The 11510-nt window shown below is 40.7% G+C and overlaps 1 protein-coding gene across 1 annotated transcript; it reads right to left on the bottom strand.

Moving 5' to 3' along the window:
- Nucleotides 1-4262: 4262 nt before the first annotated feature.
- perp (p53 apoptosis effector related to pmp22) lies at nucleotides 4263-11213 on the bottom strand. The gene is made up of 3 exons (XM_068327681.1): nucleotides 10580-11213; nucleotides 7452-7592; nucleotides 4263-5848 (listed from the first exon to the last, which is right to left on the bottom strand). Exons 1-3 carry the CDS (start codon nucleotides 10782-10784, stop codon nucleotides 5637-5639), a joined length of 558 nt encoding a protein of 185 aa, XP_068183782.1. The 5' UTR covers nucleotides 10785-11213; the 3' UTR covers nucleotides 4263-5636.
- Nucleotides 11214-11510: the final 297 nt, after the last annotated feature.

Below are 11510 nucleotides of genomic sequence, written 5' to 3'. Positions count from 1 at the left end.
AAGCTGTCAAAAAAAAAAACCAACAACAGCTACTTTTGGGTCAGAGTGGATCATTGTTCTTAGGAAAGAAGATTAATAAATCCTGTAACGATCTGAGTACAGGTGCAGATTCTGAATCATTCCAATATTGCAAGATATGGGGTTTTTTTGTGTGTGTAGATTTCCAAAGTCAAGGATTGAGATGATATGATGAAATTTGGCATGAGGGTTTATAAATTAAGAAGGTTATAAAGATAAACTACTAGTCACTGAGCCGCCACTGTTGACTGTGTGGCTTCATGTCATTGACAGCTGTTTGTGTCCCAGCTTTCCGGTTTATTAACACATCAGACAGAAGAGCATGGAAATGTTATTTCTTAATGTACAGTCCTGTAGCCGCATCATGTTTGTGCCCTCAGTGAGTCGTTTTACAAAGTATAGAGTACAAAATTTGAATTTTTTTAGCCGTATTTCATTTATTGATTTTTTTTTTTAATTGAAGTGCATTCAAGTTGGACAATTCCACATAGGTTAAAATTATCCAAAAAGCACACGGCGATGTCCTCAGACTGATGAGTTTTCCAGATGAACAGGCTAAAACGTCAAATGCATTCATTCAATGATATGAAAATAAATCAAAGGAAATATTATTTTGCATTTCTGAAAGACTTAAATCATTTGCAAATACCAAGTTTATCAATTTTTCTTTTAAGTAACAGAAAACAGGCCAGAAACTCTTACGGGATCATATTTGATAGCATTATCTCAAAATGTTTTGTCAGACTCTTATCAAAGAACAATGAGCAAGAATCTGACAAAGTAGAAATGTTGATGAAGTTAATGACTTAATGTTGTCTTATCTTATTGAAACTTCATGCTGTTAGTCAGTTACAGCAGATAAACTCATGCGCTGACTCACAATCTGCTTTCCTTTCTATTCCCTGTGGAAACACTCCTCTTTCTGCCTGTTGCCCAGAGTGCTGGACATCATTTCTTTTTTCCTTTACCTTTTGAGAAAGAGAACAGAAACCTCACACAGTAACCTGGGGGATATGGATTCATGAGGAACAAGCTCAGAGAGTCAGCCTCATCTATTAGAGTTCAAGATGAGCACAATACCCACAGACATGTGACATTAAATATGTACAATCACCCTTTAAATAAAATCCAAATAGGTCAGCATATGAAAAAAATGACGTGACTCCATAATGCTGACAATAATCATGCAGAGCGTGTTCCATACTGGGTCATACGTGTGCTGAGTCACAGCAAGAATGATCAATACTAGGCGCTTCTGCAAACAATGAGAAGCCAAACATCTCAGTCATCGGCACTCGGGAAACCCCACGGGGAGGCGACTGGCCCACTCAGCTGTTGTAAAACACCAGGTGGTTTATCATGAGCCATCCTGAGTTCTTCACCGTCCAAATCCCTCGTGACGCTGCGGTTCACGAGACGGTCAAAAACCTCAAAAGACATGAAACTCTGGATTTGTTTCTGAGAGCGAAGGAGTCAATTCAGATAAATCAATAGTTTTGATTTGCTTCTCTAAAAGTTGTGTTTCAGCCACTCTGCTGAGACTCTACTGTGAGTTTGGCTATATATTTAAATTTGAATTATTTTGAAAAGGTGTAAAAACTTTCTTGTAAAAATTGCTGAATTTAAAACTCATTCATACTAGTTTGTTACATCCCACTTCAAAGCGGTGATGTATTGTAACTGTCAGTGTTCACGTGTTCGTCCGTTCGTTCGTCCGTTCGTTCGTCCGTTCGTTCGTCTGTTTGTTCGTCTGTTAGTCCTGTAGTATCCGCCGTATATCTTCGCAATCGTTGCAAATAGAAAGATGAAGCAAAAAGCACATTACTCAGGCAGAAAAGGGGATGAAAATGAGATGATGACCTTGACCTTGAGAATAGTAAGTCAAGGTCAAATTTCAACTTTTGTACACTCAGGAACCGGATAAGATAGAAAGACGATAGAGAATGCCAGTGTGACTAAGACCATAGATAAAAACTACTGCTTTGATCTATGAAAGTAGGTCAGAGCACTAGCTTTGAACTTTGACCTATGCAAGTAGGTCAGGGTAAAATTGTGAATTCAGGGGTGTTGCAGGATGTTGCACTCTTTGACTGCCTTGGTTCAAGTCAGAATTATTATGGTAGCATGGATGCAAATTATTATTGCTGAATGTGTTTATTTGGCCTTCAAATTTTACAAGTACTAAAAATAAAATAGCTTAAAATTTCTTTTTTTTAATTAAACCAAAGGGAAGAAAAAATATGAATATAAATTATACAAATTATTTTTCACTCAATGTGTCTGTTTTTTAGTCTCAGAGGGAAATAAGGTGTAATGAATGTACTCTAATGTTTCACTTATTTCAGCTATCTACTTTACTACAAGTGAAATACTGAACCTTTTAGAGAATCAAATTTATCTGAAGGTTGTTGTTACTTTACAAATTGGTAAATTTACAATCCTTACACTTTATATTTCTATGGTACTTACATAAATTACAATCTGATCAAGACCGGAATGCTGGATCTACAAAATAAAAGGACTTTAAAACATATCTATTCTTGGATATTCAACAAAAAATTTCAAATAAGACTTTCTTTAGATATGTTGATGTCATCTGTCTGTAAGCATTTTCTAGGAAAGACAGTTTTCTATCCAGATGTTGAGCAACGAGCTAAAAGAGGAGTCTGAGTCAATGAGCTTTTGACTGATAATAACTATCACATGGTTAAAAATGGCTTGCATGAACTTTGGTTTAGCGGTTATCCCACAGCACTTCTTTCAGCCCGTGTGCTATTTTCAAAAAGTTGCTGGGAACTTGCCAGGTGACTCAGTTTGTGTGGATGTTACAAATATAGCAGTGGTTAAACAGAAGTACAGTACAAGGGAAGTTTGGTGAATGGCATATCCCATACCTTAGTCACGTGTAATTCTCCAAACTTCCCTTGTATGTCCTGTTCTCAGGTGTTGATGCTAAAATAGAGGCAACATATGTCTTTTCTTCAACTCTTTTTATTATTTTACCAGCTTAAAATAATAAAAATGCACATTTTAATAATATAATACGAGAAGTTTACATATGTCTCTTGCATTCTGATGGGGTGGCTAGTCCCTCACAGTGATGTCAGAATTCAGATTATTCCATCAGCTCCCCAAAAACCCTTGCGTCCCATCCTGGTATGAGGTGGCAGAACTTTGGGGAGAACCCTGCAAAAAAAACAACTAGCTTCTTTTGTTGGCGGAAAGCACCCCAGAGGTAGATCGAAACCCACGCCCACTAAAAACCACTCAACACAGCTGTGTGTAGGGTTAAAGGCTGACAGAAAAAGCTCAACTTATATTTTAATAACTGTATTACTTAAAATTCATGTGAAGAGTGAATTGGGGGTTGGACAAATGGAAATGACAGGCAGTTAATTTTCTGATGAAGTCTGACCTCTAGTGGTGATTATGTGAACGCGCATGCAAATAGGACAAACATGAAATGACCAGGCTGTAATATTATAAGAATGTCTTCTTAGTAAATTATAAATTGCAAAGATTTCATTATATTTGGATCTACCATGTATGTTGTAGTTTGGACTCACACATGTAAAGGACGTTTTAAATTAAACGTTCACCAGAGACTGAATGTGGAGACGGAAATTTGTAGGTTATGGTTAAAGAATCTAACCAAATTTTTGTAAGTATTTCTTTGAAAACAAAAGTGAAGCAAATTTTAAAGAAAAGCAATGCATTTTGTATTGGAGATTTTTTTCTTCTGATATTTTATTATGAAATGCAATGAAGTTAAATTCCAATAAAAACACGCGGGTTCAAACATCAGCATCTTTTCATGCCGGTTCCTCCCCGTCTTGCACAGACTTTTCTTTATCCTCCTCTCCCTCACACTCTATTAGTCACTCATGCATCATTTGCACTTTTCTCCTCACCAGAGCTGTCATGACACGCTTAACAAAGTCTAACTGAGGCTTGTTTGAGGGTGGGGCTGTCTGGTTGTGCACGTCTTACCTCATGACTCATGAGTGTGGATCTGCCATGCACCTGCACCTGTGCGTGGGAACGACTCCATACGAGTGTGAACAAATGGAAGAGCATTAACAGGCGTGATGCAAATGCAGATGTGGTTTTGATTTACTTATTTTGACATTTTTATTTGGATAATGTGGAGACCTAATTTTGAAGCCTTTGTTCCTTCCTAAAAAATTTCCCCGATGCCCTCCATCCCTCCAGTTTTGGTAATCGCTTAAGAATTACTCAGAAACTGATCCAAAAATGAAACTCTTTATTGCATAAAATTACACAGACTACCAAAAACAATCAGTTCATACTACAGCAGAGGAACACGAGGGTGTGACTGAATGTGAAGACATTCCTACTGGACAGAATAAGATGGCAAAGCTGGAGACGGAAAGTTAGATGCGTTTTATGTAAGAGCGGTTTCTCCTTCGAGACACAGGCTGGGTTCCATCAAGCACAAACCTGCCTGTCTCTCCTGAAGCTGCTGAAACATCCTCCACATATTATTGTATGTTATATATGCAGCAGTTTGCCTGACGAGTCCGTAAAACCAGACTGACGAGTCTCATGGATTCAACACTGACTGAACAAGCTAAGGCACAAGTTGTACACAGTGTGACAGAAGATTTTACACCCTGGTTTCAATATGTTATTGTTCATCTTTTCTTCTGACTGACGTACCTTTAAACTCCAGTGAAGAGCAGCTTAGTCATCTCTTTCAACTATTTTGTGGCATAAAGACATGAAATAGAGTTTGTCATTCCCTTTTGACTCATTATTGAATAAGGCAGCTCATACTCCTAATGGTTTAGTCTAAAAAGGTTTCATTAAAGAAATTCTGGGTCAAATAGACTAGAAGCAAGTTCAGAGATAAATGAATCATCAAAACTCTTGGTAAAAATGACAGTAAAAAACAGTCAGTGAATGAACCACCATGTGTGCTATGAGGTGTTAGTAGTAGTGTTCAAAACAGATTAAAAAAAACAGCACAGCAAAACCCCCACAGTTAAATCCCTTTACTAGCAAGTCACTTAGAAATAAAGGAGGCAAACAGCAGATAATATCCTAAATAAAGGTGCAAACATGACCATCAACCTACAAATACATTTCCACAGATTACATTCAGCTTCTGGACACCAAACACATGTTGAAGAGCTGATTCATCTAATACTAACACGTGGTAAAAATCAGGATTAATACAGTTTTTTTCTTCTTCTGTAAAGCTATTTCTCTGAGCTCTTCCTCTTCTTCTGGTTTAAGTGACATTCATCCAATCAGGTTAAAGCTGTGCTTCACACATAATGACATCCCTCAGGTTAATTGCACTTGGGTTACGTTATGTTAAGAATTATGGGTCAAAAGTACGAACGCAGTTACGAATGATATCGCTCAAATCCTGAATGTGAGAAAAAAGAAAAAGAATGTAAAAATAAATCTGTTCTATGATGCTGAGTTAATCTAAAATAGGTGTCTTTATATTAATAGATGTGACATCCAATCACAGTCCACTTCCAGTTAGAAACAGCCCTCTCCTCCTAACTCTGGCGTGCTGGAGGAGGGATATCGTGGATCTTTGGTGAAATGGTACAGTGTTTAAAACATCCAAACATCCAGTTTTTTTACGCAGAGGAATAGATGTATTTGGTCTTGACCTTGTCGGCTAGCTCGTCTTCGTAGCGCGGCAGGCAGCAGAAGAGGATGGCGCAGCCGATGCAGAGGATGGTGGCGCCCCAGCCGAAGCCGTAGGCCCAGGTGTAGTAGTAGTGGCCCTCGAAGATCAGCTCATTGAATTTGACGGGGTAGATGATGAGAGCAATGATCTGCAGAACCACTGCAGAGAGGCAAGAGCGAAAGATTAGAAATGCACCGCAAACAAAACTTTTACACATCCAGCTCGACACACATCAAATCAAATCAGGCATCTGTACACCTTGCAACAGCAAAGTGCAGTATCTGCAACTTATAATAAGGTAGCTTTTTTAGCTTTTCTGTCCTGATTAAAAATGTATTTTCTTCTGAATCTGTTTGATCTTTAGTTTCCTAAGATGTTTAAGGCTTTATTAATTTTTTGGTAGATGAAAAGTTTTGTACTCGTTCAGCATTTTTGTACATACTGCACTTTGGCTATGTAATCAGAAGAGTTAGGTCATGAATAACTGGTCAAACAGATGACACTGACACAAACAAACAAAAATACCTCCTCCTGATGGTGTGAATTACATCAAGAAACCAGTATCTGGAGGATGAGTCAGGATCGTCACAAAGTAATCAAATCCCCGGCAGCGACGCCCGATACCTGCCTGATATGGAAGCTGGCGCTGAAAGGCGTGACTCTGATTTGCCCTCTGATGCACTCTCTTGTGATAGTTGTTAAAAATGTTTTGTGAAGCTGTTCACACCCTGAAGCCAAGGCAGGGCAGGCAGTGAGTCAGGGCTGAGGCTTGATGCCCACATAAACCCGTCCATTAATCACACAGGGATGTTTGGTAGAACCAGCTGCACCCTCTTTTACCTCGGTCAGGTTGGAGAAAACAACTTTCCCACGGTGTTTTTCTGCCTTCTGGAAATGTGTGTTCAAGGAAACTAAATGCAAAAACTAAATGTCCTTCAACTTAAACCAGTTTATACAGAATATATTTTAATGTGAAATTAAATGAGCAACACATCTTTAAGAAATGGGAAATAGTTTGCTGATGTCACGGAACAGTGTGGGATCATGGGAGTTGATGTCTTCATTATTAAACAACCTCTACAAACAATAACAGAATCAAACAAAATGGGTGATTATCTAAAGTATTTATTCATGCTCTCTGACTCTTTATCAAACCGAAACAGCGTGACTCCAAACAAACTACTGTACGTTCCACCTCCTCCTGCATATTTACTCTAGACGGGATCCTTTGCTGTTATTGGCTGTCTCACCTGTCAGTCTGGAAGACTGTGTGAGTGTGTGTGTGTGTGTGTGTGTGTGTTTGTGTGTGTGCATGTGTGTGTGTTTGGCTCCATCCCATGTTCTCAGACACTCTGTGGGGTGAGTCAGTCTCATAAACAGACTAAACCAGCTGTTCCCATGGCAACATCGCACCAAAATCCTCACCCTTCCCCCTCTCATAGCTCATGCCTGACTTTCTCCTCCTCTCCTTTTCTTTTTCTTCCTCCTCCTCCTCCTCCTCCTCCTCCTCCTCCATACACCTGACCTGCTCACTCTTGACATTCAGCTTTTAGGGTTTGGGCTACTTGTTGCTCCGTTTATCACTTTATATTCACCCCTCCTGCAGACAGCTCAACTTTTGCATTTCCTGACTTCTTTATCTGCTCTTGAACGCACCATGCAGCTTTATCTCTCCGATGACCTTGTTGTCTCAGTCCGCTGGAACATGACGTTCCATAACAAAAACTGTGTGCAATTGTGTGTTTGTGTGTGTGTTACTCACCGACAACGATCAACATTATTCCTATGACTGGCAGCAGAGGGATGTTGAGCGAACAGCAAAGAGCCACGCAGGAGATGATGAAGGCGACAATGAGGATGAGGAGGCCGATGATCATCAGAGCAGCCACCGCCTGGGCCCAAGCTGGGGTCCGACACAAACACAAAAGCTGTGAATTATTGTAGAAATAACCTTTTCTTTTGCAGCTGTGCAGTTATTTATCATTTTCATACATATAATATATATATATATATAATTTTTTTTTTTATTTGAGGTTATTTTTATGATATTTTTATTAAGATAAAGAGAAAATGATGAAGATGTTAATCCAATGATAAGTGGCACAGCAGCTGGTTCACAGACTTTATTTTTTTAGATCATATTTTTTGGTCAGATATCGTATTCTACTCAAAAAAAATGAAGGAAATAAAAATCTAACAGGCCCAAAGAAGCAAAGAATTAAAAACCCTGACCAATCACATGATTATTTTTACATATAAAATCCCAATATGTCCATCTGATTAGCTCAGAGGTTGTTAGTTAAGCTAGTTCTGAGCTGGGTTTAGCTTCCTGTGTATAACAACCGAGGAGTGTCTGTCACCTCTGTGGTGAACTCATGGACACACATTCCTCACAGAGAGAGAGAGGACACACCCTCAGCAACACTTTCTCTCTCTCTCCCCTCCACATTCTGCAGGTCAGGCGCCTCGTAGAGAAGTAAAAATGAACAGATCTCATCCTGCGTGAACGTGTGGGGTTTAACACACTCCATCAAACCATCGGTTTGGCGTGTTCTGGGTCGACTCTCCCATCCTGGAGTTCAAATAATCCCACTAAAGCAGTTTTCTATATGTGGGACTAAAGAGTGCGTCAGGAACTTGCCGTGACGCCCACTTCGCTGTCATCAGATCGCACAGCGGCCTGAATTATTCATACCTGTTTGTGTGCACATGTAAAACCCCACCGGCCTCCAGGCGACAACACTAACACACACACACACACACACCCGACGGGTTCAACTGGTTCCAGGTTGATCATCGACGCGGAAGCTTAAAGCCTCGTCATGTCAGGATGGGAGTCAAGATCAGAGCGCACGCACAACCGGGGAGAGAGGATCTAATCCAAAGTGGAAATGATGATGACGAAGAAAGAGGAATAGAACCCAGATGACGGTTGTGATGTCACACGTGACATCATAAGACAAAAGAACGCATCATCATCGTCTTCACCATCTAAGATGTTACACTGGAGGCAGTGATTTCAATTCCACCTGTTTGATCACTTTCACGCACTTTACAGATGTTTGGGGAGTTAAAATGTTCACACTTGTGAGTTAACAAACAAACAAGATGCCATAAAGAGTCATCTTTCTAATGCTGTTGCAGACAGACGTTGCCATGTCGCCCCACCCCTGTGCAAGGATTTATATCAAGCTAGTAATTATCCAGGTTTTGTTCATTTAGCTGATGTCATCTCAACGTGTTTATTCCTGCAGGCTGCAGCCGCGCCTCCACAGGAAGCAGCAGCAAGGAGGTTCCTTCTACAGGTTTACGCTCACTGACGCATTTCCACGTTTACGTAGACCAAAAAAAAAAAATTTTGAACCTAACATCCTGCTAACAATCTTCTGGAAGGTGTGGTTGACTTCTATGGAACCGGATGTATCATAAAAGAAGACCGGGTCAATATAAAGAACAGCAAAACAAAGCAAAAATTCAAATGAGGCCAGGACGTGAAAGTTTAGTTCCTGCAGCAGAGGGAAGACGTATAGTCATTATCTTAATTTACATCATGCATCTTTAAAATGTATAAAAACAAACAAACTATGAAACATAAAAATATGTTTATTGCAAAAGAGGAGAAGTCCCACATCCGACAACCTGAAAACTTTGGAGATGATGTCAGGTTTGTTAAAAACTTTAAACCAATTTTCTGAGCTGCAAATATAATAGTATTTGTGTTATACTCTTTTAGATACCAGAGGATTTGTGCACATTTTGGCACCACAGCATAAAGCAACATACCATTACATTCACTAGGCTACCTCCACAGTACGGCCTTTGTTGGTGACTGTGGGTGTGGAACACAAATAAAACACAAAGAGGAGGGAGAGCGACCACCAAAGCCTGTTCTGTTCCCACTAGAGAGTGTGTATGTGTGTGTCTTCTCTGAAACTACTTGGAAGGACTGGTCCTGGATCAGAATAGACAACATTCGACTTTGTTGTGGATCTAGATGAGAGGCCAGAGGCAGAACTTCTTCTTTTTTAATTACCTTTGTTTAACAGTTAGTTGGGGCATTCTCCAACTTGTCTTTAATTTCTCAGGGGATAATGTGTATATTTTTAAAAATAAAACTGTGGATCCACCAGATGTTAACATGTTTTCACAGGAGGGTCTTCTTCCTCGCTCCTGTATACAACCTAATCGCAGAGTCGTGAACGTCTGGGATGCTCTGCCGCCATCTCGTCCACAAGATTCTATCCTGCATTTTATAAGACGCCAGTTTCATATAAAATTTTCATATAGATGATAATCAAAGATTAAAACTGCTGTAAGGGGGGGGCAAGGGTTACACAGGACATGATGCTGTGATTGGCATCTCACCGTCTACTGTAGGATTTTAATTAAAGTTCTTACTTTCTTAATTTCCCTTCGGGGATTTAGTTCTCTGAGAGGTACAGACAGGTGTCGAAGTAAAGCATGAGCAATGATCAGCATGTTCAACTTTTTCTGCTTCACTGGAGACAACCTAAGAGTTTCTCCTTTTAAGGCTTTTTTTTTTCAGTGTTTGTATTTATGTTTAAATACCATAATGCAAAATAAAGAAACGTTATTTCCCCAAAATCTTCATTCTAAGGTGAAGAAGAGGCGTTTCTTATATAAGTACACACACCAAACCTGCTCTCTGCTGTATTACAGGCCGGAAATGGAAGTCAGAAAGGGAGGACCAAAGTTCAGTCCTGAGAGGGTGAGGAAGAGGAGGGTGTACAGTAGACCTCCCCTCCTCCCCCTGAACTGGACTTTGAGAGTCCTGTAAGGTGAAATATATGAATGTAGACATTAAGCCTAGAACCAATAACATCTGTGTGGTTTTCTAACGCCTTCTGATCTGTTTGGCTCGACACTCACGGAACTCCATGAGCGACTTCTGGTCCCACTGGTCGTTCCTGCCGCGGTACTGGTTCCACATGTTGGCGTAGTGCGTCTCGGCGTCCTCGTCCTCCACCCATCCGGAGGTAGCGGCGATGGCGATTATGTCAAAAATAATGGCAAACAGCAGCAGCAGGGGCAAAATCCACCTGCATCGAGGGTAGGCGATCCCGCAGCGGAACATGACCGACGATCGGAGCGTGCGGAGCGGACGACGGAGCGCAAGATGAGGCGGTGTGGTCCGGACGATTACGCGGGGACTTTTCGTGTGTGCGTTTTGCTCAAAGGCAGGCGCAAATGGGTGCGGTGCGGATACCGAGTAAATACCCCACCCGAGTGTGTAACGCAACCTGATTTGGGACAGGAGGGCAGGGCTTGTCTGGCTGCTGGAGCGGAATCAGGCCCGGCCCCCGGCCCCCGGCCCCTTGTGTCGTGTTACAGCTCCACACTGGGTCTGTCAGACGGGACGCGCATGATTCCAGACTCCGTCATGGCGCACACTCAGGTTTCAACACAACAGGTAGTCTTGGGCTTCTGCTGCGAGCGTGAGAGGCGAGGAGGCAGCGGAGATAAAGGAGAGGCTGTTAGAGGATGCAGTACCCGAAGCAGCCACAAGAGGGCAGTGAAAGAAAAACAATCGGGTTTCCACAGTTCAACGTTTCCTGCCTTTACAGTGTGACCTACAAATAATAATTACTGTATATTCAATAATAACTATAAAACAGGGGAAAGCTGTGAACGTATAATATTGATTTATTAATATAGAGTTAATGGGATTATTTGTGTGTAATAACACGCAGTGCCTCTCATATTGTACTCAAGTGCAGTATATAAGTAAAGTATTACCTTTATATACTAGTGTAATTTGATGCATGACTGAGTTTGTAAGTGAAATAACTTGTATCTCAAA

The sequence above is a fragment of the Antennarius striatus genome, chromosome 11 (assembly GCF_040054535.1).
Source record: "Antennarius striatus isolate MH-2024 chromosome 11, ASM4005453v1, whole genome shotgun sequence".
Lineage (NCBI taxonomy): Eukaryota > Metazoa > Chordata > Actinopteri > Lophiiformes > Antennariidae > Antennarius > Antennarius striatus.
The sequence above is the reverse complement of the archived record's forward strand: the minus strand, read 5'-3'. Positions and strand labels throughout refer to the sequence as shown.

Bases quoted from the DNA above. Each gene is read 5' to 3' on its own strand.
- perp (XM_068327681.1), bottom strand. From the start codon at position 10,784: ATGTTCCGCTGCGGGATCGCCTACCCTCGATGCAGGTGGATTTTGCCC. The intron at 7,593-10,579 runs GTGAGTGTCGAG...GTCGGACCCCAG, and splicing joins GAAGTCGCTCATGGAGTTCC to CTTGGGCCCAGGCGGTGGCT. The intron at 5,849-7,451 runs GTGAGTAACACA...GCCTCTCTGCAG, and splicing joins AATAATGTTGATCGTTGTCG to TGGTTCTGCAGATCATTGCT.